This window comes from Lycorma delicatula, chromosome 8 (assembly GCF_047948215.1).
Source record: "Lycorma delicatula isolate Av1 chromosome 8, ASM4794821v1, whole genome shotgun sequence".
Classification (NCBI taxonomy): Eukaryota; Metazoa; Arthropoda; class Insecta; order Hemiptera; family Fulgoridae; genus Lycorma; species Lycorma delicatula.
This window is the reverse complement of record NC_134462.1, coordinates 138,982,622-139,010,171: the sequence shown is the minus strand read 5'-3', so window position 1 is coordinate 139,010,171 and position 27,550 is coordinate 138,982,622. Positions and strand designations below refer to the sequence as shown.

The 27,550-nt window shown below is 28.8% G+C and overlaps 1 protein-coding gene across 2 annotated transcripts; it reads right to left on the bottom strand.

Annotated features, from left to right (window-relative positions):
* Positions 1-26: 26 nt before the first annotated feature.
* Positions 27-22,323, bottom strand: LOC142328816 (protein PALS1-like). 2 transcript variants are annotated; one of them, XM_075372873.1, is made up of 8 exons: positions 22,247-22,323; positions 21,637-21,833; positions 18,767-18,885; positions 12,554-12,898; positions 10,716-10,918; positions 4,345-4,485; positions 3,024-3,210; positions 27-111 (listed from the first exon to the last, which is right to left on the bottom strand). In XM_075372873.1, the coding sequence occupies exons 1-7, from the start codon at positions 22,262-22,264 to the stop codon at positions 3,034-3,036; spliced, it is 1,200 nt and encodes a 399-aa protein (XP_075228988.1). In that variant the 5' UTR covers positions 22,265-22,323; the 3' UTR covers positions 27-111; positions 3,024-3,033. The 2 variants fall into 2 exon arrangements, with proteins under 2 accessions (XP_075228988.1, XP_075228989.1); XM_075372874.1 differs by having other exon boundaries at positions 12,554-12,733.
* Between the last annotated feature and the right edge of the window lie 5,227 nt (positions 22,324-27,550).

Genomic DNA, 27,550 nt, shown 5'->3' with positions numbered 1-27,550 from the left:
TAATAATAATATTATAAAGCACAGACGACGCATGCAGTCAAGCGCTTTGTTTATTGTTCTATACTTCAGAGGCGGTGTTTGTTGCTAATGAATACAGCAAACACCAATATCCTGGAAAAAAAAACAGAAAAACAAATTAGCACTTATTAAAAAATTTTCTCTTCACCTCTTCTCTTTTTATGTTTAGCCTCTGGAATGACTGTAAGGTATTAAATGCAGAGAATAAATGAGGATTTATGAGTACGAATGTAAATGAGGTGTAGTAGTCTTATACAGTCTCAGATCGAGTGTTCCTGAAACCCAACCACCTCCCTAACCTGTCTTTTAACCTGCTAACTCTTTACAAACCGTAAGTACAGATGGGTTATCAAACTAGTCAACAAAAGTGGTGTAAATATACACCTACATTAAATATGTTTTGATATATATAACAAACACTTAAAAAATGTAACGCTATTTGTAGAAAATGGAAACCCAAATTTTCACATGCTAGAGGAGTTCCAAACATATTTCAACACAGACATTCGTTGACTGCTTATATAATTACTTCTATAACTTATTACTCGCTGACTACTAATGTAATTTTCATGAGGCTTCAGAAATGAGGGCCAATATCAATAAGCAAAGAAAACTTTAAACAGAAAGAAATATTTAAAACCTCAAATCATTAGAATTAGTAATATAGTTTGATGGACTTCAATCTGTCGATCACAAAACAATAATTTAAGCTTTGGCTTTACGATGATTATTAGATTTTCTTGTTTACTTACTGTCTACCCTTTTGAAAGCAGTGTTTTTTCATCTAAGGTAAAAAAACTTTCTTCATATTCTGTTTATCTAATGAAAAAAGGTAAACCGTAATTCTTGAGTAAGTAATGTTTAACAAAGTATTTTGCTGATGAGTTTCTTTAGATCTGTCCATTAGACTTTTGTATTTGTAGTCGTTTCAGAATTTCTTCTTGTAGCTACAGTTTTCATTAAATCAACATTCTTTTAAACAATGTTGATAAAAAAAAAGTTTTTTTTAAAAAAACTGCAGCTCCAAATAGAAACAATGAAGTTATTAAAAATACAGAAGGCATTTAATGGACAGATCTAAAGAAACTCCATAAGTAACAATGTCATCTAAATAAAACATTATTTGTATTTAGATGAAAAATTAATGCAATTTATTAGTTAAACTAAGGAATATTAAACAAATTAACATTAGCAACAAATTTGATTTACCTAATTTGTAAATATATGTAAAAAAACAAATAGAAGTTTTTAATGAAGAAGTAAACTTCAAAAAGGTTCATAAACCAGAATCTGAGCAAATTGATTTAGCAGTTCTACAGTGGTTTTGGCGAATGAGGAGTTCAAATATTGCAGTAAATGGTCCTGTAATAAAAATATAAGCTGAATTCTTGTAAAAAATGTAGAATTTTAAAGGTTTGATGTAGCTTGAATATTTTGTTTGGAAAAATATGTAGTGAAGTATGTAGAAATTTAAATTTAAATTCTAAGAACATGTTAAAAACCATGAGGGCTCTTGAAAGTGGCCGTTTTACAGAAGACGAGATTGATTTTCCATTGAACGAATTTTCCATTAATCTTAATTAAGAATTTTATTCCATAAAACCTTTTTAAAATATAACTTTTAAAACTTATAAACCTTCTTTATCCTTCATAAATTTATGACATCGTTACATTGGTTGCAGAATACTTGAAGTATTGGCCAGGAAGAAAACCATTTTAATTTTTGTTTTTCCGGTGATATAAATATGCATCATGCAGTTAGCTATCGATAACAAAATTTTCTGATCAATCTTTCTTAAAATAGCAGGAAGATAGTTACAGAAGCGGGTCACAGTTTTAGTTTGTATCAATATGTCAGGAACAGGAAAATATACATTAACAATAATTGCTGAGACAAAGAAACAGTGATGTTTAAAAAACATTAAAATTCTACTAGTAAAGCATCGAAGAATCAAATCAGAACAGATGATTCCTAAAATTGTTATATAAGTAATTCATTTCCTTTCTCTTGGAGTATATGCAGCACATTTATTTCCTTAATATTCATATTTTATTTGGGTAATGGTCATATTTATTCAAGTAACTTTACATTAAAACGTTGTGCCACTGTACAGATGGTTAAAAAAGCAATGATTTTTAACAATAATTTAACTGTAGCTATAATAAGAATATTATTTTTTTATATCTGTGAAAACTGTAGGTGTCTTTGATGCCATTATACTGTGTGATTTCATTGTAAAAGTATTTCTGCTCTCTACGTATAAATATATTTGTTTTACAAAACATTTATTTATTTTGCAAAACAAAAAAATGTATCTGTTTTACAGTATAAATAAAATACATTTGAATGCTTAAATCTGCATCTACCTTCTCCTTTTCTCATTCCAAATTATAATACTAACTACAATACTAATTATAATCTTAAACTAATTATGAGACTTTAAAAGTAATCCACCGTTTCATAACCTCGACTGGTGTGCCTATCCTCAAAGTTTTAAGGTAGAAACACAAAAATGAATACACCTGTTCAGGTAGTTGTAAGTATACTTTGTTTATAACTTCTGCTTTAAGTTATATGTGAAATAATGTGTAGGGAAATAAAAATTATTGTTCTCTTAGATATCTTCTCTTCCTATCAATCTCAACTGTATTTTCTTTGCAACAGTTTTTTTAATTTTTAATTATTTAGTAGTATGATGACAGTAAAATTAAATAAAACTGAAATTACATATAATTAAGTGAAACTGAAATATTTTTATATTTCTATTAATAAAAGCAAGCTGTAGTCAAAACATGTTGAAATTGTTATTGCAAGTAATATATAAATATCAGTGTAAAACAAACCCATACCCATAAAGCATTACATACTATATGAATACTTACTTTAAAAACACTGTTACCCATGTAGACAAAAAACATATTGAATTGTTTCAATTGTTGATTTCTTAAAAAATATTATTTCCATTTAAAGTTATTTTTTAATTAAATAAAGAACAATTACTTACATTAAGGCAATCACTGGACCCACGAAGCAGGGACCCAAAGTGGTTCAGTTTCGACTCGATTAACGGCACAGACCAGCTGTTCAAAAGCCGTTGACAAATCTGCATTAACAATAACTTCATCGAAAAAGTGACTGTACAAAAATTCTATTCGTTTGCTACTGTGAATTATATCACGGAATTCATCATCCTGTAAAATAATCCAAATTGTGATTTTTGAAACCGAACATTATTGTAAAATTTAATAAATGCAGCAAATGAATAATAAACAAGTATAAGCTTACGATCAAACATATTGTGAAAATAAAAGAACTCGATTCTTTTTTTAACACTTTCAGTGCCAGTTCCACATCCGCTCTGGAATGATGGTAGTATTGCTGTGCGTTTGCTCTTCATATTGTGCAGACCTCTGTATGTTGCATTCTATTACTTTTTTAAATCGGCCCTTAATTGTACACTTATGAATTACCGTGAGGTTATTAGTGTGTAATGTTGGTAAACATTCCTACAAATTTTTTCTGCACTGTCAAATTTCTGTTACTGGTAAGTACTCGCTTATTTAACTTGATTAAAAAAAAGTTTTGAAAAACATAAGACTTCAACAGTTATTACAGGTTTATGTTAAATCAAATTTTGTTAATCTAGAGATTAATTTTTATACTTTTATTGCAAAACAATATGTTTATTTGTGCGTATACTACATTTCATTAACATCATATTATATCTTCTATTCTTACCAAAATTGTTTTAATTGTATAAAATATTAACTTTTTTTTAATAAATAATATTTTTTTAAAAAGTTTTAAAATTAACAAAATAATTTTTTAAATTTTAATTTAATTATACCACTATGGAAAAATTGAAATTATGATAATAATTAGTATATTTTAAAGTACCGTATGTAAAGTTAATTTAGCAGTAATTAATGAATATTTCTAGCTGTCAATTTAAGGGTTTGTTTATAATTTTTTAGATTATAATTTTTTAGGTTTGTTTATTAATTTTTAAATTATAATTATGCATAATGATATAAGTGAAGCAAAAGTGTTTTTTCTTTCACAAGAACAATTTTTAAAGTCTGATAACTATAAAAGTAGACAAACATTAAACATCTTTAGTAGATAAATGAGGATGGTATGATGATGCAAAAGTGATTGAGATTAAAAGATGAGCACAAGGCAGAAAGGATAGAAGAACTTAAGTATAAATTGGTTAAATCAAAGACATATAGAAAAAATTATTTAATCATCTAAATATATAAATCAAAGCAAATTAAAAACAAAATAACATAATTAATTAGCTAATAAAATTTTTAAAAACTCACAGTAAATCCTCTGGAATTGTTTTCATCAAAAGTTGAACGAGCATAAGCAGCACTTCGAGTTTCCTTTAATGCATCAAACTCAGGAGGCTTAATATAGACTATGTAAGGCTTTAATTGTGGAGTACGTAACATTCTTAAAGCCTATATGAAAAATAAATTAATATATTACAAGTTAATACTGTATAATTTAAAGTACTGTGAATAAATAATTATAAATTACATTTAAATAGGTAAAAAACTCAACTAAATTTTACTTAAGGAACAGAAGTTATAAAAAAAAACCCACTTTGTCAAAGGAGAAAGAAAATATTTACAAAGGAAAAAGTAACATTCTTTACTGAAGGTAAAACCTAAAAAAGAATAAACATACCTTGAACAATACTGAAAATCAAAAAAACTTTCTTTAAAAAATAACATAAAATAGAATGCAAACTTGAAGGTAATTTGATAAACTACTAAAGAGGTATTCAATTTTAATTCAACAAATGATCAGTGCATTACTACTTTTGATTTTGATGATATTTGGGATATGATAACTATCCACCTTGTAGTGGCCAAAAATATTTTTTTTTATTTAAAAAATTTTTTTTTGAGTAAAAGACAATTTTCTAACTCACCTACATGTAAAAACAGCCATTTTTGTCAATATTTCCGTCAGCTGTAGAGCATTCTTATTTTACATCACACGGAGGTCAAAAAAGGGCTTTTTGAAAAGAGTGCAGATGGACATCATCTTATTGTACTCAAAATTCATTTTGTTATATAACCAAATGAATGTAATGTTTACTGAAGTTATGTTTACAAATCTTTGTTTTTTCAAATTTTGGCCAAAAAATAAATAATTAAGGGCTTAGGGTAACAGGCCTGTTTTTTACCATTTAACTCTTAGGTACTAGTACTTATAAAAAAAATGAACTGTTACCAAGTGTCCTTCATTAAAAAAAAAAAAAAATGGCTGCCACATCTTAAGATTTTGAAAATATTCTCATTTTTGGGTCCCAAAAACCACATGTGAAAAAAATCTGAAATGCTACAGCAGTAAGTACTTTATATGTACTTTTTATGATAGAAAAAGCTCTAAAGGGGATGAGAATCTTAAAAATATTTTTCAGTTGATCCTGTGTTTTATTAATGATTTCTTGAATGAAGTATTAGGACCCTGTGGATAGAAAAAGTGTATTCGATATCGTCTTCATTTGCATGTAATTTGACTTTAATGACTTCGCCTAACCACCACTTGCCATCATATACACAGCACATGTAATTTTTACATTTTGGTTTTGGTAAACCTATAAAGTAATCAGAAACACTAATGTCCTTGTGTACTGATTATAATGTAAATGAAATGATTCTGATTCAGAGGTCACCTGGACTTTCAGAATTTCTGACTTATTTCGGACTTTCTGACTTGATTGGAACAGAACTGTGAAAGGTTCTTGTTTCTTGGACTGTTGTGATTACCTGATAATATGAACTGAGGTATTCTTCAGACTTTTGAACATCTTATTAGAGCAGAAAATAAATGTTATATTTTTATTATTGTCTTTGTAATAATTGTACATTTCAGAAGGTGTAACAATTTGATTGTTGACTGTCCTTTGAAGGCTTGCTTTAGTCACGGTCCTTCTTACAGTTCCACCAATATCATCACATGGTCCTTTTCCATAGTATGAGGCAAAAAAAGTCATTGCTGTGATTTCAAAATCTTCTTGATGGTAGCACAAATTTATGAATTTTTTTTTGTTTTTATACTGAGTTGAGGAACCATCACAAAAATAGAAAAATTGTTTAACTTGTGGTAACAGTGTTATTATTTTATTTATAACTTGATTTTGGAAGCATAACGATGTAGTATTATGCTTCAAGTACTCACTAAGCACACAGTAACTTTAGCTTTGTAATTTTCCTTCTTTTTTAAAATATATGAGAAATTGATGTACTGTGGCATAAGTGTTTGGCCAGTGATATGACTGGACTTCATCCTGTATCACAAAAGGAACATTTTGAGAGAAGTCTCCCATTATAATACATTCACCCTCCAACAAGCTTTCATTTTTAATGTTGAGGAATTAGCCTGTTTCTTTGCAACAAAATGATGCCATTTTAGATTATTTAAATTTTTAGTAAGTTTATTTTAAGTACTCTTGAAATTTGAGTAATTAGTTCACAATGGTCAACAGAAACCCACTGTTTGAAGATAATTTCAGAATCAAAATCATCTCAGGTCTCTTGCAGTAATCTGAGCACTTCATTTGTGCCTAGACATTTTTCACACTGTGAGAGCATGCACATTTCATTTGCTGTATCGCATATCATGGTTGAAAGGAGAATTTTATAATCGCATTTCATTTTTACAGCAGACAACATGAGTTTTACATTCTGGTGGGTGACAGACACAAACACACAGTGAGTATCTGACCCATCAGCCAGAACACAAAATTTAGGTTTTAAATCAGCAAATTTTTAAATTATGTTTTTCTTTGAAGGCTATGTGCAATTCTTTTAAGTTACGTAAGGTAAACCATTTTTTAATAGTTATTTTCTTCCCATCAGCTTATCTTACAGACACAATCCTTCTGGCCTGGCATCATTCGGCTGTGCTCATCATTCTGGTAAAAATCTTTGACACATTTAATAACGTTTTCATCAATTACATGACTAGGTTTCTTTTTGCTGATTTGTAGCAAAATTCCACTTGAAAACTAATTGTTTGATTGACTGACTAAATACTAACTGTAATCTCATTTTGAATGCTCCAGCTGCTTGGTAATAAACTTAAAATATTAATTTTTCCTGGGTTGATGTATCCGTTTTCATTTTATCCTTTATTTTAATGATTAATTCTTCATATCCCTTACCTAGCATAATTTTGTAGTACTAAACTGGTTTCATCTGTAGAAATATTTAAATCAAAGGAATCGTTTAATTTACTGGTAACTGACTCGTCTATTTTTGTAATATTATTTTTTAATATTGGTTCCATTGTGCTGATCAATAATTTTTTAACCTTAACGTGCAGGGGGGGGGGAACCAAGTGCTCAACACGCTTTATTCACCGACTTGACTATAACATACTGAGTCTCAAATATATCCTGTCTTTTCAGTTCGCTTTCAGTATCATCTTGTGGTTTTTGTATTTTGGTTAACCATTTTATATACAGTGCTCTACCTGGAATTAATTTAAATTTGGATTGCTTGTTGAAAGTATAAAATAAATTTTGCAAGAGATTTCTTAACCGATTCAGTGTGACAGCTAAATGGGCCAGAGCTACTTTTCTCATTAATTATGAGAAAATAATTGTCTAAATATTCGGTTTTATGAAAAGTACAGATATTTTTTGTTTCAGTATATTCACTTCTTAAAGATATCAATGATACTTGCTGTTCAGTAAACTTTTAAATTTCGTGCAGTACTAAAGATCTATTGTAAGTCAATTTGTGACATAATGTTTCAGTGTGAATGCCAATTGAACTCTCCATACTCAGTTTGTGTAAAATGCACGGGTTCTTACAATAATAATAGAAAAATTATAAAACTACCAATTGCACCTCACTTTGTCTTATCCCAGTTTCTCTAAAGCTAAAATAAAAATTTTTCTAATTAATAAAATTAAAAATAAAAGATATCGCATAAAAGAGAAGTTCTTCACTGCTAATAAAATTACTTTATAAACAAGTGTACATTACCTAACCACAGTATTAACACTAGCAACAATACAACATTCACCTTGAAATCAAAACAGTAACTGAGCCTTCTACAATGTTTACATTAAGGATTATGCAAACATTCATGTCCACGCATGTCTATTTACTTTGTGTTTCAAATATAAATTTGTGGGTATGAGTCAAACTTTAAGTAAAACACTATTTACAATCTCATTATATATATCATTATAGGCATCAAAATATTGTCTACAGTAGGCCTACATTATTATCTGCAAAAAAAGAAAATGCTGTGAATTTTTTGAACGTATTGTTCACGGTTAGAAGGAACGGTGTTTTTAGCAGTTTTGTTAGCTTCATTACTTGTCAACCCCTTTGAGTAACAAAATATTTTATAACGTTTTAAAGTACATATAAAGTACTTACTGCTGTAAACATTTCAGGTTATTTCCATCTGTCCCACATGTAGTTTTTGGGACCTGAAAATGAGACCTTTTTAAAATCTTATGATTTGGCAGCAGTTTTTTAATGAAGGACATTCAGTAACAGTCCAATTTTTTTTTTTATAAATACTGCTAGTAGCTAAAAGTTAAAAGGTAAAAAACAGGTCTGCTATCCTAAGCCCTTCATTATTTATTTTGGGTCCAAGATTTGAAAAAACAACAATTTGTAAACTTAACTTAAGTAAACATTATAAGATTTAGTTATGTAACAAAATGAATTTTGGGTACACTGAGATGAAGTCCCATGTTTACTCTTTCCAAAAAGCATTATTTTACATCATACAGAGGTCAAAAAGAAGTTTGCTTCAACTCATGAAAAAAGTGACAAAAATGGCTGTTTTTACCTGTTGGCAAGTTAGAAACTAGTCTATTACTAAAGAAAACTTTTTTTTTAAATATAACAAACATATTTTTTGGCCAGTACAAGGTGGGGTATCATCAAAATCAATAATAGTGATACAATAAAATTTTTGAAAATTTGTTGAATTAGAATGGAACACCCCTAAAAACAAAAACCCAGTAATAAAAAATAAATTTAAAACAGGTCTAAGTCTTGAGATTTTCCTCAAAATATTAATAATTAAATAAACAAATTTACAGCCACAAAAAAGCTTATTCTTTAACATCAAACCAGTAGAATATTTTTCTCGACCATCAACAGAAGGGCTACAACATTTTTCATGAATATAAAACCTGAAAATCATAGGTACTATATTCAGAACGCAGCAAGAAACAGTAGTGTTAGTGGCCTTTACATCAAAAAATTGCTCAATTTTTATATAATATAACAGAAAACTTAAAATTTAAGAATTTAACAAAACTAAGTTAATTATGTTCTTCTATGTTAAGATCATAAAAAAAATTAATTCTCCAAAACATAATCTTGAGTAAGTGTACAAAACGTGTGGAGTGTAACATGTAATATAGATGCTCATCACTTGCTGGGGTGATGGAAACATCTGTGCTGTCACCAGGTAAAGCAAAAATGAAGGGTGCAAGAAGGGATTACAAAACACAGAAAAGGGGCCAAAAAAAATTTGTAACTTTCCAAAATAAAAATGTTAGCTGAAGAGAAAGAAAAAAGAACTGGAAGATGTGACATATGCTGTAGGTCAGTTCTAAATAACAGAAATATGTAAATAAAAAATAAGAAGATAAAAAAACAGTTTAAATTCAGTATGAAATTACATCAACTCAGATCAGTGTGGAATATAATACCTATTTTTGTAAATTTTATCTGATTGTTTATCATAACTACTGGCACATATTTCTCATTCTAAATAAATCTAGAAGAATGATTCCTGGTACCATAATCTAGGAATTATTCAATTTATTCCAGTAAAACAATTTTTAAGGAAAAATATTTTAACTTTTTAAAGAAAATTATAACAGATATATATATATCTGTATACAAAAAAAATCTTTCTGTCAGATCAAAGAAATAAAACTAGGCTATAATATAAATTTTAAGTCTCTACAAAGAATGAAAAATGCTAACCAAAAATTTAGGATGATTATCTCATTGTCTGTCCTCCTCTTTCTTCACCATATGGTTTAAAAAAACATGGAAATTTTTTTTTACCATTCTCTATTACTAGTTCCAAGGTAAGATTAGAAAAATACTGATTTTGCAGAATTTTAACTGTACAGGGGGAGGTCAATTAAAATTAAAAGATATTATTTCCAAGAGTAATATTAGAATTCTAATATTTTTATTAATTTTTAATATACATGGTGTGATTATTTTTTTACTTCTAATTTTCCAATCACCAATCATTTACAGATAATTTTATCACTGTGAAGTCTACCTGCTTACACCTTTTAAATAAACTCATTCTTGCAGTTTGCGTTTTTTTAATGTGTTAGAAAATTGAATTTTCTTTATTAAAGAAGTTAACTTTTTCTTATGGGTTTTGTAGCCTGAATCATAAAAATTAATATTTTCTTTCAAAGTTTGAATCGCTATTTGTGATTTTATGTAACATTTTAGGCTAAATCTTTTTACAGTCATAACTTAAAAACAAAATTTTTTGATCTGCATTTATAAAAACTTTACTTTTTAATTTTATTAACAGTCTTTCATAACTACTTCCTTCTATTACTTAATCATATACTGTATAAATAAAATTATTAACATACAGAAAATATTGAAAACATTACTATCAAATAGTGAAATGTAAATAATTTTACATTTTATAATTATACCTGATAATGTGGATTCAATATACAAACATATCCAGCATTAACTAAAGACTGGACACTTTCTGATGAGGTTCCATAAAAATTTCCTTTGTATTCACCATATTCAAGGAATTTACCAGCAGCAATATCTTTCTCCATAGATTCTCTACTGACAAAATAATATTCCTTCCCATTAACTTCACCTGGACGAATAGATCTTGATGTAACTAAAAGAAACGCAATACTTTAGTTTTCTTATTTGCACAACTATTAATAGTTAATATTTATTAAAATACCTAGTCTACAAAAACCTGGTTTATCATTTAATAGTTTGAAAAAAAAAGTGTGAATATAATAGAATTTCATAATATGAGGAAAAAATTTCAACATTTTTTGTTAAAAAAATATGATTTGTCTTCTTAAGAACAAAAAAAAAAAAAATGACTAACAGAAAACACTCACTTCACCAGCTAAAGATATATCAAGTTTTACCAGGCAATTCATTTTACAAAAGAAAAGACAATGTTGAGACCAATGTTTCATCATGCACTTAGAAGTACAGAATGAAATGCGGCTCAAATGTGAAATTATATGGCCAAGTTGGTCTCAGATGGAAGTTAATATGGTATAACACAGCTCATTCCCAACGATTCTATGATTTTACTTAAATCAAAGGTTCTCTAAAATTTGTAAATTTTTCTTTAAAATAACATTCTGAAATATAAAAAAATATGTAATAACACTGGTAAAACATTGGAGAATATTATGAATGTTTTCTTTGTAGGTTTTGGAAAATCATCACCATATGCCAAATATTAATGACATGCAGTGCTGATGAATACCAGAAATGAGACAAGTGCTCTTGTGCGCATGCACACATTCTGCAGAGTTAAACATTCTAAGATCGACAATGCAAGAAGGGCTTGAAAGTTAGATGTTTTTGTCAAGCCACAGTTAATGAGTTGAGCGTCTATGACCTTGATTGACGTGTTTATGCGTGTCAGTTATTGCTTGAACGCTTTCCGAGAGCAAACGATAAAAAGAACATTATGTTCTTGGATGAGTGTGTGATTTATCGAAGCTCTTGAAACCAAAATGTTTTTTTCTGGGTGAAAGACAATCCTCACTTTTTTGAGGAAATCGAACACAATCTGCCTACGTTATGATTTGGGCTGGAATGACAGCTGAACATCTCTTGGTCCTTAATTTTTTAATGGCACAGTTAATTAAAAGTTATCAGAGAACAACTGATGAGAGGCTGCTTCCACAATTAACAGCAAAAGGGATCGCTGACACCGAATTTTGCTTTGAATGTCCGTAGATGTCTCAATGAAATTTTTCTGAATTCCTGGATTGGATGAGGGTCAAAAGAGCTACCGGCTCCAATGCTTTGGTTGGCAAGAAGCCCTGACCTCACTGCATCTGACAATGCACTCTGGGGTTTTGTAAAAGAAGAGATCTGAAAATGCAGATACATCAACGAGCAGTTCCAAGATGCAGTTCGGTCAGCATTTGAAATGATCACCCCTGATATGCTGTTGAAGATAAACAACCAAACATAGAAGCCCATACAGCTATGCTTTGAACATGGTGGAACCTACACAGACATTTTAAATCCATAGAAGGTATGCTGCACTTATTCTAATAATTTCGTAACTAGCATAAAGAAACTTCCTGTCCACCCTATAGCATCTTTTATTATATTACACCTAAATACAATATTTATTGGGATTTTTATTTTCATATTTTTAAAAAATTCCTTCTTTTTTATTTCATTACACTGAAATAACCATTTTGATTTGTATTGAAAATATATTAGTTTCAGCGAACTAAAAGAATTAATAACAACAAAAAGTAATTACATGGTATTGGAGTGCGATATTTGTCAGGATCTGTAGCTATAAGTCTTCGTTTAAGTTCATTCCGTCCAACACCAGGAGGTCCAATAAGTACGATCGGTCGAGGTAAACCGGGACGTGGATAGAGCTTGGCGACTTCTTCGTAAGTCGGCACTTCTTCACGATCAAAGTCCTCCCTTTCAGCTGCGTCATAAAGTATCTTTTTAGTCTTGATGCCCTGACAAGAAGGCACATTGCTAGTAACAGCTGAAACAGAACAGATGGAGGGCGGAGGTGACAAACCGGGATAGCACACATCTAGCCCGATCCCTGAAATACTACTGGATCGAGTACCAACACATCCTTCTTCTGTAACAAACACAATTTTTTTCCCCAAATGATATCAAAAACAAAAACTGAAGCGTTAATAAAAATAAATACATGCAAAATGAGTAATAATGAACAAAAAAAAACTAAACTGAAGCAAAGCTACAGGTGAAAACAAAAGTGTGTTAAACCACATTAAAAAAAAAAAAATAAAACCAAAATTAATCTGTGTTGCAATTAACTACAAAAGGCAGCGAAAAGAAAATACCATGCATAACCGTGAAAGAAAACAGAATATTCTGCCTCAAATTTCTCATTACATCAATATAAATTTCTGTGCTTAGTTTTTATTATATAAGCAATAATATTATCAGTATAAATTTAAGGGCAAAAAAACTAATATTTGGCAAGAACAGAATAAGACTATATAAAAAAAGAAACTGAAATAGAAAATTTACTAAGTCGGAACTTAAGGTTACTTTCGGGTTTTAGATTAAATTAAAGATGCAGATAAATTCTCATGACATGAAAAGAATTGAGGCAACACTTTTAAACTACTTTATAAATCAGATGGAACTAATTTACTATACGACTTAAAAGACCAAGAATAATCGCTAATGGCATAAAATTATAACATGATATAAACTGAAAAACTCATTTTAAATGTCCCAAGGTACTACTACAAAGATCAAATTTCTTATAACAGGCTAAAGCAGACATCAATCTTTAATTAAAACAAATTAAAAAGATATTTAAAAACAAATTAGTAATTTGACATATAATAATTTAATTAATATCAAAATAAAAAATAAGCTATTAATGGAAAAGTAAGCTAAGATGGGTGGATAAAGAGACAAATGAAGAGGTATTGCGGCAAATAGATGAAGAAAGAAGCATTTGGAAAAATATAGTTAAAAGAAGAGACAGACTTATAGGCCACATACTAAGGCATCCTGGAATAGTCGCTTTAATATTGGAGGGACAGGTAGAAGGAAAAAATTGTGTAGGCAGGCCACGTTTGTAATATGTAAAACAAATTGTTAGGGATGTAGGATGTAGGGGGTATACTGAAATGAAACGACTAGCACTAGATAGGGAATCATCTTGGAGAGCTGCATCAAACCAGTCAAATGACTGAAGACAAAAAAAAATGGAAAAGATCAAAGTTAAGAGAAATAAAATAAATCACTTTTCATTCAATTGATTAAATAATAACTAAATTAATCATTATTATGAATAATACAACAGAATAAAAATATTATTAAAATATAAATCAAAGTTCTCAGTTACATAATAAAAAAAATACAATGATTTAATAGTATATATAGTCGCATAAAAATTAAATAAACTTAATCATGTTTTTGCTAACAAAGATGCTGAGCCTGCAAAAGAAAAAATACACAAATAAATAATCTGTTAACATAAAAAAGGTACAATTTGCAATCGATAAGCAAAAATTATCAGTAATGAATGTAGGACTAGTATGTGAACATTAATGTACCTGCACAGAAAAACAAAAAGAAAACTGTTAAGTATATTTACAAATAATAAATAACATGTAAAACTGCCCTCCCCTTTAAACAATACATACATATAACAAAAAATATTTCTTTTGTGACAGTGATGACAGCTAAAAGTAAAAACAAAAATATGAAAGACACTTTATAATGTATGAAAATACATTAGAAAAACATAAAAAGATGTTTATTATTTTCTTATGTAATAAGTAATAAATTCATACACAGTATTTATTCAGTTCTCTAGTAATTCAAATTTAATCTTACAGAAAAGGGTATTCCATTTTAATTCAACGAATGATCAGTGTATTTACTATTTTTGATTTTGATGATATTTGGTACATGATAACTTTTGGCCACCTTGTAGTGGCCAAACCCCAAAAAACAGCCATTTTCATCACTTTTTCCACAAGTTCTTATTTTACATTGTACAGAGGGCCAAAAAGAACGTTTTGCAAAGAATAAATGTGGAACTTCATCACAGTGTACTCAAAATTCATTTTGTTTTATAACCAACTCTTGTAATTTTTACTGAAGTTACGTTTAAAAATTATTTTTTTAAATTTTGGGCCCAAAATAAATAAGTACGGGGTTGACAAGTAATGAAGCCAACAAAACTGGTTAAATCACCATTTCTTCTAACAGTAAACAATGTATCCAAAAATACTGATATTATGTATTTTTTCCAGATTATAAAAATTAAAACTAAACTCACTAGAATGAATAAATTGATAATTAATAAATAGTCAATTAAAAAATTATAAATATTAACAACGATAAAACATAAACAATTTAAATACATTAACAAATTGTTCAATTCACTTTTACTCCTGCTAATGGAAGTTATGACTAAATCTTGAACTTTTTTATAACAAACTTAACATAACTTAGTGCCCCTGCCATTTTTTTTATTGAGTACAACTTATAAGTCCTTATTCTTCTTTGGTGTAATGTTGTCTCCTCTTCCAGTAGTTAATAGAAAAAGCTCTAAAGGGGATGAGAATCTTAAAAATATTTTCCAGTTGAACCCGTGTTTCATTATCCCTCAATGATTTCTTGAATGAAGTATTAGGACCCTGTGGATGGAAAAAGTGTATTCAATATTCGTCTTCACTTGCATGTAATTTGACTTCAATGACTTCGCCTAACCACCACTTGCCATCATATACGCAGCACATATAACTTTTACATTTTGGTTTTGGTAAACCTATGAAGTAATCAGTATACCAATTATCATGTAAATGATTCTGATTCAGAGGTCACCTGGATGCCAAGTACTGAACAAGCTTTATTCACAGACTTGACTATAACATACTGAGGCTCAAATATATCGTGACTTTTCAGTTCGCTTTCAGTATCATCTTGTGGTTTTTGTATTTTGGTTAACCATTTTGTACACAGTGCTCTGCCTGGAATTAATTTTAAATTTGGATTGCTTGTTGAAAGTATAAAAGAAATTTTCCAAGAGATTTCTTAACCGATTCAGTGTGACAGCTAAATGGGTCAGAGCTACTTTTCTCATTAATATAAAATATTTGTCTAAATATTCAGTTTTATGAAAAGTACAGATATTTTTTGTTTCAGTACATCCACTTCTTAAAGATATCAATGTTACTTGCTGTTCAGTAAACTCTAAAATTTTGTGCAGTACTGAAGATCTATTGTAAGTCAATTTGTGACATAATGTTTCAGTGTGAATGCCAATTGAACTTTCCATAATCCGTTTGTGTAAAATGCACAGGTTCTTACAATAATAATAGAAAAATTATAAAACTACCAATTGCACCTCACTTTGTCATATCCCAGTTTCTCTGAAGCTAAAATAAAAATTTCTCTAATTAATAAAATTAAAAATAAAAGATATCGCATAAAAGAGAAGTTCTTCACTGCTAATAAAATTACTTTTTAAACAAGTGTGCATTACCTAACCACAGTATTAACAATACAACATTCACATTGAAATCAAAACAGTAACTGAGCCTTCTACAATGTTTACATTCAGGATTATGCAAACAGTCATGTCTATTCACTTTCATGTTAAACATGAGTTGTGTCATACTTTAAGTAATTAAACTATTTAGAATTTCATATCTATATCTCATTATAGACATATCAAAATAACAAAATGAATTTTGAGAACACTAAGACGAAGTTCAATCTTTACTCTTTGCAATAAGTCCTTTTTGATCTCAGTAAAATGAAATATAAGAATGTACAGCTCGTGGAAAAAGGCTGGTTTTACCTGCTGGCAAGTTAGGAAATAGTCTATTATTCAAGAAAAAAATGATTTGAAAAATATAAAAATATATTTTTTGGTCACTACAAGGTGAGAAGTTATACACCAAATATCATCAAAATCAAAATAGTGATGCAATAAAATCTTTGAAAATTTGTTGAATTGAAATGGAATACCCCAAAAGTTTAATTACTATTCATATTTTACATGAATTAATGATTATGACAAATTACAAAATGCATAAAACACCTCATAACATATACTAGAAATTAACAATTCACTCTTTACTGTCAACCAGAATCTATTTCTTAACACATCTTACAAGAGAACTGATGTCATAGAATTTTAGTTATAATAATCACATTGAAACAGTAAACCAAAAGTGTAGCTGAGGTAAAGAAAAATATTCTTTATTTTGGATCGCTGCTTCAAGCTACTGTTATTTTTATCCTGTACATACTTAGAAAGTGTAATTTTTAAATGTTGCAACAGAATAAAATATATGTCGCTACTGTCTACAGTAACACAGTTCTGTATTTTTAGTTTGTGAGTTCAACTTCAAACTTTCAAATTTTAGAAATACAGTGATGATGCAAAAGTTAAAAAAAAATATTGCGTTTGCTACTGTTATCTTAAATGTAGTTTCTCATGGTGTTCAAAGTAAGTTGTGGCTCCATTGTATTTTTATTTTTTTGGGGTGGGGAAAACAAGAATGTTTGTAAAATCCAGGTATGCGACTCTACTTTATACCTTCTATTAATGAAGCGAAAAGTAGAGTTTAAGATTTTAAGTTACACAACCGTAATTAACAGTTGATCATTTGGTACAAACCATACCTACTAATTAATTTAAATATAACAAAATAGATGAAGAAAGAAGCATTTGGAAAAATATAGTTAAAAGAAGAGACAGACTTATAGGTCACATACTAAGGCATCCTGGAATAGTCGCTTTGATATTGGAAGGACAGGTAGAAGGAAAAAATTGTGTAGGCAGGCCACGTTTGGAATATGTAAAACAAATTGTTAGGGATGTAGGATGTAGAGGGTATACTGAAATCAAACGACTAGCACTAGATAGGGAATCTTGGAGAGCTGCATCAAACCAGTCAAATGACTGAAGACAAAAAAAAAATAACAAAATAAAAGTCTTACATAGTGTTACACAGTGTTGCAGCAAACATTTTCATGGTTTCAGCCTTTCTTATGAATATATATTATATTAGATTTCACTAACAAAAAACAAATTAAACAATAAAATTAATAGATTTAGAATTTTCAAGACACTTTTAAAGCATAAAGCTGAATGAATATTATCTGATGAAATGCAAGTTTTGTCTCAACATATGTAATATTTAATGAGAAACCACTATAACAGAATTTCCATACGCCATAAATTCTCTATTATACATAAAATTAGTAAGAAAAGGATGCAAAAAAGCAACTTAAAGAGACTGAAGTGTAGGTTTTGACTTTCCGGATTGTGGGAATATGCATATTTTTTTTTTTCAATATTCACACAAAAATACTTTCAGTCTCAGAATGACATCAGGTTATATGACACTGCACTATAAGAAAATAATACTATGTAAACATAAAAAAAATTAAAAAGTACAAAAAAAATATCAGTCCATTAATGAAGAAGTGTAAGGTTTAAATACATTGAATACTTTATTTGAATTGAATTGAATTTCACTACATTGAATTAATCGAATGGAATACTTCCTCTTTTTCAAATCCAATCTGTCATACAAAATAAATAAAACTAATTTTCTGTAAATGTCTCTTTACTTCTGATCGGGTATTGTATAGAGTACGTATACAAACATTTGTGAAATAATTAATTAAAAATATATATATAAGTATAATATATATATATATATATATATATATATATATATATATATATATAAGTATAATATATATATATATATATATATATGTACATGGATATCTAAGTATTCTTTTGTTCATATATGCAAGTATATATACATCGTATACTGTGTATCTATAGTACAGTAGTATTAATTCTTTCTATGAAATGAATATTGTAAACCAATATACAATTCACAGAATGATGGTGAAATTTTTCCACAAATTTTAAATAGTTTTATTTCTTTTATCATATGTCTATAAGATAATAAAAAATTTAACAAACCTTCGGCATTATTCTTATCTACTTGTGTTCTTTCATGAAGGATTCGTCGTTCTTGTAATGCTCTACTCGGTATAAGACCTGCTCTCATATCTCTGTCCCCTTCCTTTCTTGCCTGCCACCTAAAACAAAGTATTCAATAGAGTAATTTTTCTATAAATTCAAGTACAAAAATTAGCAAATGTAAAATGAATTTTGAAATAGATTTCACATAAATAATAATAAAAGTAATAACATAATACGGTTATTTATAATTTGATCCATAGATTACTAGAAGTAAATCTTCTTATCACATACATAAAGACAATTTTTTAGTTTGTTTTTTATAATCTGAATGTAGTTATTAAAGTAAGCAAAGAAAGATAAGAATACATATATACTTAATATTTTAAAAACATATTAATAATTTATTAACAGAAGTGAACATTCATAACAGTATGGTACAAGATGTGCATTGAAGACAGCATGAATTATTAATGTGATGTATCATGTGGATAAACAAGATAGAAAAAAGCTACGATTCTGATTTTGACAAATTTTATCAAACTAAATTAATACATTTGTAGTAATTAAAAAATGGTAAATACATATTCTTCTCAGAATACTGCTGTGTTAAAATAAAGTTTGTAAAATGATAATTGTGATGGGAACAACAGGCAACCACAATAAAAATATGTGAAAAAATATTGAGGAAAAAACAGTACAACGAGAAAGGACATAAGAAAAAGAAACAAAAAAGAGTATAAAAAATTAAATTTTCAACCACAATTTCTACAAAAGAGATAAGCCCTAAACAATTAGCAAGTCCTGCAACATCCTAAAAATAAATCTCATAAAACGTGTAAAATAAACACAAGTAGAAATGAAATTCAAGCCAAAAGTAAGCTACAGCTGACTCAGAATGAATCATTATGACTTCATTTATCTCATTTCTTCAATAATTTTAATTTGAATTAATTGTTAAAATAATTAATTATACAGCTTTCCACAATATTAAAAAAATAATTTAAATAAATGTTTTATTCTCAGACAAAAAAAATGACCTAAACTAAAGTTAATCAGACTGGAGGGAGATATTAAATGTAACCTTGAATTTGACCTTGAACTTATTTCAAGGTTAACATGATTTTTCAAATGGAATGACCTATTTCTAATCCACCAATGAAAAGAGCAGAATATTTTACATTGGAATATGTAGTCACACATAAGATCTTGGGCCTTTTTTGAAGATCATACAGCTAACCATCAGAGGTAGCGTTATACGGGTGATAGTGTTAAAAGAGTTACACATTTTGAAGGTCATAGAATATTCCTGGAATATTTACATTCCAGGCTATTTATCTTGCAAACTTTTTTGAGAAAGTGCATAAAAATGGTTTTATACTATCGTAAACACTAACTCTGATGGTTAGTTAGCTGTATGACCTTCAAAAACGGTCCAAGGTCTTACGTGTGACTATATATTCCAATGTAAGTTTTCTGCTCTTTTCACTGGTGGGGTCATTCCATTTGAAAAAATCATATTAACCTTGAAATAACAGTCAAGGTCAAATACAAGGTCAAAATGAGGTGTCCCCCCTCCAATCTGAGTAACTTTTATTTAGGTTATTATTTTTTTGTACTGTCCATAGTTTATGAGAAAATTGCCTGGGGCAATTAAAATGAGACACTCTGTATATACTGATGAGCTTGCATTAAAAAATAAATCTCCTGATATCAAAGGTAGATCTAAGAAGTAGACATTTTTGAACATACGTGTGTCTGCAGTAAAGGATGTTACTTAATGTATACATGTCCAAGGCTATTTAATTTGGTAACAGTAGTTATGAAAAAGGTAAAAACTATAGCGGAATACAAAGACCGGCATAATTATAAAACAAGAGTGTAATAAATATACTGAGAATAACAAATTAGACAGCAAAGAAAATGATGTAACTACTCAACAGAATGATAAAAAAAAAACATTTATTTTGTCAAATCAGTACACTTCTACATATCCTCAAAATTATTAGGGTTTTTTTTTTGGGGGGGGGGGGTTGAAAACCTGTACTTATTTTCTACAAGTAGTTAAAAATAATCTACTCTTAAAGAATTAGAATAAGATTTTTAATGTTCCTATCAGTAAAGCCTGTTTAGGCTCAAACTGAGGGGGGTATATAACCATGAAGGTTTAATTTAATTAGATAGATTATTTGACCATTTAGTAGATGGTATTCAAGGGAATCGCTAGGCCTATGACTGATATGTTTTTCACTTTGTTATATATTTCTTCAAATTTTCCTTCTAATTTTAATAATTCCATTTTAAATTAACTCGGACCAAAATTAACAGTAATTATATACTTTTAATTGCCAAATATATATCTTGGTCAAGATACTTGACATATCTGTTTACACAAGCCAACTGAAAAAAATGATAAAATTATTGAGAAAGAGTATGAATTGAATAGCCGATTAATAAATTTTATGACTATAAAAAAAGTACAAATATTCCAATTAACTAATGGATAAATTTCAGCAAAATCCTACCTACAAATCAAGCGTATTTATTAAAATTGAATGACAACATATTACAAGTTACGTGGGATGGAAAAAATTGTTCTCTATTATTACTTACGCAGGAAAATATTGAGGAATGTAGACTGTGATTCTGATAAAATCACAATTTATTTTCAGTATCATAATCATTCTATTTTCCTTGGAAAACTTGAAATTTCAAAAATACAAAAGTTAATTTTTACACCTCTTTTAAAAAATCTATCTTTATTAAAATAAAAAAAAAACAAAAAAAACAGTCATTTAAATAAAATAAACTGACCCGATATAAAATTACAAATACTTAAAGAAATCTACAATCAATATATAATTACATACCAATAAGCATCATCCTGACTGACGATATGTAAAACATCACCCTTCACGAAATCAAGACCGGCTTCTTTGCAAGGTATATAAGGATCACCGAATGCTGAATAATCAAAGTGCGCTCTTACTCTTACTTTGCTCTCCCTTATACCACCCTTACCATCTGCTGGTACCAATTTGAATGTTATTGTCCCTTCTGATGCTTGCTATAAAGACATAATAAATGAACATCATGAGATTAATAATCAGAAAGGTTAATAACACAAATGTAGCTTACCTACATGAAAGGTTTTAGTAATAATTTTCCAATTGTTTTTATTAAATGACCCCAGTTAAGCAACAAACTCGCTTCATAGATGATATGTTTTAAGCTATTACAAAACTTCTCTTTAAAGTATCGCTGAATCAATCTTACGAAGAAAACTTTTTTAATTGACTCAAGATAAATCTTGGGTTCATTTAGCAGACAATTATGATAAAAAAAATACATATATAAAATATTATGCTTATGTTATGTACATTGTGCAAATATGTTCAAAAATATCAATGAATGTAGTAAAATAATCAAAATGTAAACTTATACAAATTACTGTGACAAATACTGTAATTAATTTATTACCTGCTTCATTAATGTCATCTGAATGATTTTAAATGAAGATGTTTATTATTCAGTTAGAGACTATAAGTAATAGCAGTTTCAGCATGAACTCGTAATAGTTTTATTGTACATACATATTTCATAAACAGTCACACAAACATATACAATTTTATTTTAAAAAATATCTGTAAGCACCTGGAATTTGACAAAAAATATGTTTTAACTTTAGTTTCGATGAACGAGAATATAACTCACAATACTCAAACAATAATTAAATGTTATATGTAATATTAATAAGGCATCTTTGAATTTAATTTTTGTAATGAATAAAAATACTGTTTTTTTATGTAGCACGTGCAGTATTTTCCTGAAATTAGCCAAAAAAAAGAAAAAAAAAAGAAAAAGAAATCGAGGATTGTCTATGTGAAAATTCACCGAAATGCCAACAAACATTACTATATCGCTAGAAATTAAAAATTATTTTATCAAACATTACATCACCATGTACAGTTCATAAAATGTAAGCACACTTACATGAATTAATTTCAGAGTTAAAATAGAATTATATAGTCAAAAATATTAAATATTTCAGCATGTATACACTGTTGCCATATTTACATGTACGGCGAGTTAAACTCTATGAGAAGTGTATGTATTATAATTCAGTTTTTTATAATGTCTGTTTTGATTTTATTATTTATTAACTAAAAGTTTATATCCAGATAATTAATACTTTGAATTTTATCTATTTCATTTGTAAGTATTAAGTTTTTGTTATATAAATTTAATTTATTATTAATTATGTTAAACGACTCAAATGTTTAATTTTTAATTATTTATTATCAATATTTTACCTACATAGCTCATGAAAAATACACATGAAATTTTTCTTTGGGTGAGGTATGTTGAAGTATTAATTATTTGGATATAAATATTAAGTTAATAAATAATAAAATCTTAACAGACATTTGTAGAAAACTAAATTATAATACATACATTTTTCATAAAGAGTCTCACACCATGGATATATAAAATAAATACATTAAAAATATGATACATATTCACTGATAATAAGGAGAAAATGAATAAAGAAACTGATTGTATAAAAAAAATATAGCAAATATAACTGGATATAACTATTGATAGATTAATTAACAAATATTTAAATAAAAATGATAAATGAGAAAACCACATTAAAACATTATAATGATTATAATCATCAACAAAATAAACACAATGGGCATTTAAAAAGGATGCAACCCTAAGATTAAGAAGGTAGAAGTCACGCCTAGGTAAATTTTATTTTTATGGAACTAGCAGTTAATGATGTTAAAGAACAATTTAGATTCGGAATAAGGATAAAGGTGAAAAGAAAAGGATGATACGGTTTGCTGATGATATATTAATTCTTGCTGAGAACAATAAGGATTTAGAATTAACAATGAATGGCATGGATAATATCCGACGCAAGGTCTACTGCATGAAAATAAGCAAGAAAAAAAGAAAGTAATGAAATGTACTAGAAATAACAAAGATGGACCACTGAATGTGAAAATAGGAGGAAAAAAGATTATGGAGGTAGAAGAATTTTGTTATTTGGGAAGTAGAATTACTAAAGTTGGACGAAGCAGGAGCGATATAAAATGCCGAATAGCACAGGCGAAACGAACCTTTAGTCAGAAATATAATTTGTTTACATCAAAAATTAATTTAAATGTCAGGAAAAGATTTTTGAAAGTATATGTTTGCAGTTTCGCTTTATATGGAAGTGAAACTTGGACAATCGGAGTATCTGAGAAGAAAAGATTAGAAGCTTTTGAAATGCGGTGCTATAGGAGAATGTTAAAAATCAGATGGGTGGATAAAGTGACAAATGAAGAGGTGTTGGAGCAAACAGATGAAGAAAGAAGCATTTGGAAAATATAGTTAAAAGAAGAGACAGACTTATAGGCCACATATTAAGGCATCCTGGAATAGACGCTTTAATATTGGAGGAACAGGTAGAAAGAAAAAATTGTATAGGCAGAGAACATTTGGAATATGTAAAACAAATTGTTAGGGACGTAGGATGTAGGGGGTATACCGAAATGAAACGATTAGCACTAGATACGGAATCTTGGAGAGCTGCATCAAACCAGTGAAATGACTGAAGACAAAAGAGAGAAATTGTTAAAATTTGGCAATTAAATGCGTAGGGCTTTTTACATTGCACAAATTTAAATTGGTGAGATCGCCATGCATAGTCGGTTGGATATTATCTTTTTGCAGCATTCTTAGTTGTATCAGGTGAACTGCCAATTTTTTCTCGTTGGAGAAGATTTTATTTGACAGTCCAACAATATAGTAATTTATACAGAGTGAATCTGTTTTGAACTGCAGCTTGGTATGTGTTTGTGAAATATATGATATTCAAACACATTTAATTTAAAAAAAGAAAACTTACTCATTAAATATCAAATGCTAAAAGGAATGCAGAGCTATGCCACCACTGATGAAAGACTTGAATAAAACCTTTGAAAATTCTCCTGGAATTTCCACAGATTTATGCTGTGCAAGGAAGTCATTGGTCTATATTAGAGATTCCCAAACTTATTTTTCTCATAGACCACTTTCAAAATTTTGCTGGTTCCGGTGGACCCCCTGCAGCTACATTTCTACCATATTTCCAGTCGACGGAAAATGTGAAGATTAGATCTAACTATGAAAATTTGCGTTACAGCTGAGTTCCACGAACTAACAGCTTCCGAAAAAAAAGTGAGAATTGATTGGTTAATTTTTGATTGACTGTGCTATGAGTGGATGTCAAAAAAGTAAAGTTGGCCAATCAAAAAAAATGCTTCCATCCAACTTTACATTTTTGACATCTACTCACAGCACAAGAAAGCAATCAATTCTCACTTATTTTATTTAGAAAACTTCCCATTCAGAGTGGTAAAAAGCAAAAGAAAAATAGTATATTTTTTTGTGTTGCAATTATTTAAATACGTAATCATTACACTGTTAATTATTATTGTTATCATATTGCAATGTAATATAATAAAATTGTCGTAATATAATTAAAATTAAACATTCATAACGTAATGTAACTTCTACAATGACAATCACAAAATAGTTACAATTTTAATGGGAGGGATGTACTTGATGGATTGACACCAAATTAACAATATTTGGCTTCAGTTTTGTTAGGAATAAGCGCAAATCTCCCCGTTCTGTGATATTGAATCTGCTCCTTTTTTTGATAAAAGGTTTGTAACTTTTTTCGACAAGATATGACGAGGGAAATGCTATCAAAAGCTTTCTCGCAATTCCCCACAGTCCAGGATATTTTTCTGGTATTTCTGCCTGCAGCCAAAATGTTTGATACCCTCTTTTAAATTTCACCTTCACCTCCTCATTAGTGCTAAGCTCGAGTAGCTCCTCTTGTAATATCACATTCTCCACTTCCGTTTCATCAAATGGATTTATGATCTGTGGTGGTATTTCCATCGTCAGAATATCTTCAAATCTGATTTTGAAGTCATCATGCAGGGCAATTAAATGTTGAACGTATGTCTGAATATCCTCATCAAGGCATTCTACCTGTGACAAGTTTGAAAACTGAGAAAATACGCGCGGACTAATATTTTGCTTCATAAATTTCAATTTTCCAAGAAAAGCTAAAAGAAATTACACCCTTTGTTTTTATTAAATTGAGACTGTGTCCTTGTAATTGTAAGTTACAGTCGCTGAGCTTCTCAAAACATTACCTGCCTAGATTGATACGCAAAGTCAAGCCAACATTTTAGTTCTTTACTATCGAAACCAGATGAATTTTTGTGGACCCCCGCTTACGAATTGTGAACCCCCATTTTTTTGTCACGCCAACGTAGACCCCCTTCGAGTCTCCCGTGGACCCCTGGGGGTCCACCTGGACCACTTTGGGAATCAATGGTCTATATGAATGACTATTTTTTGCCATCTTATGATTTTAAAAGATATTCTCTATGTATGCTTAAAAAGTTTTTATTCATAGTCACAGAATGAAAAATAATAGTATGAAATTATAAACAGATTGCTAATCTCACAAGAATGATGAGCTGTCAAGCAAGCAAATATAATTTACATATAACGTACATCTATATGATGTATACATTTAAAATGTATATTATAATATACATCTTGACTACAGTTTGTTTGAGCTTACTTTCATAGGGTTAAACTGATGCATCTTTTAGGTCCTGTTGGTTGTATTATTTTTGACTCATATTTATTTGCATCATTAGAGCTCTTTGAATTTACTTATTTACTCCTTTTCTTTGTCTATACTCATTTCATGTTAATCCATCTGTTATCCACTTATTCTTGCCACTATCAGCAACATCCTAATATCATCATCAGCTTCTGTTGTGAAACTACTTTTCTCAAAATTTCATTGATAAATCTGCAAAAGAGGATCCTTAGATCCATATAGATATTTTGTATCTTATGACATTGTCACAGACGTTATTCATTTTGTAATTGATTATCTTTTTTACTATTATAATTATTTATCTTTATATATGTTATATTATTTTTATATCTTTTTTATATTATTATCATTATTGGTTATCTTTATTAATTTTCATTTGTTTTGTTATTAGGATTCTTTTTTAATTACTGATTACTGAAAATGGCTTTGTGAGGTAGAGAAAGTAGCCAGTGCATTAGTATGTTCTGGTTGCTGCTGAGTAACTACATTTAAAGGAATATTGAATATTGAGTTATCAATTTTATTAACATAATTAATAATTATTTATTTTACGGCTTGATAATTTTATGATATATTGACATATCAGTGATTTTTATACTTTAAAAATTTCAATTTATTTTCCTGCACCAAAATCAGCATTTGTCTTTACATCTTTATAGACATTAACATAAAATGTTTTCAATATAAGTATTTCTATGTTTTCCAACTTTTAAGTGGTTATAAATGATAAGGCTAAAATCCAAATCCACTTAATTAAAATTGAAACAAATAATAGTTTTTGAAATATTATTGAATTGTGATATATTTGACATTTTATACCATTAAAAATGAAATGCGAGTTAATCAAAATTTGAGACAATATGGTTGGAAAATACAAAAAACGTTTATCAGTAATGGTGGTATATGAGGGTTGTTCAATAATTAACGGGATCAGTGACTGTAGAATAATTATTATTTATTCAATGACAGTAAAACTAATTTTACATTTCAACATAATCTCGACTACATTTAGGCACTTGCCCGCCTTTCTTTTCCCAACGGTAAAGAATTATTCAGCTCTGTGTTTCAGCCATTCTTGTACCGCTTTCTTGACCTAC

What these genes read in the sequence shown, in the direction of transcription:
- LOC142328816 (XM_075372873.1), bottom strand. An exon ending in AGATAAGAATAATGCCGAAG is followed by an intron (nt 12,899 to 18,766) that starts GTTTGTTAAATT and finishes TGTTTGTTACAG; the next exon opens with AAGAAGGATGTGTTGGTACT. An exon ending in ATATCGCACTCCAATACCAT is followed by an intron (nt 10,919 to 12,553) that starts GTAATTACTTTT and finishes CGTTTCTTTTAG; the next exon opens with TTACATCAAGATCTATTCGT.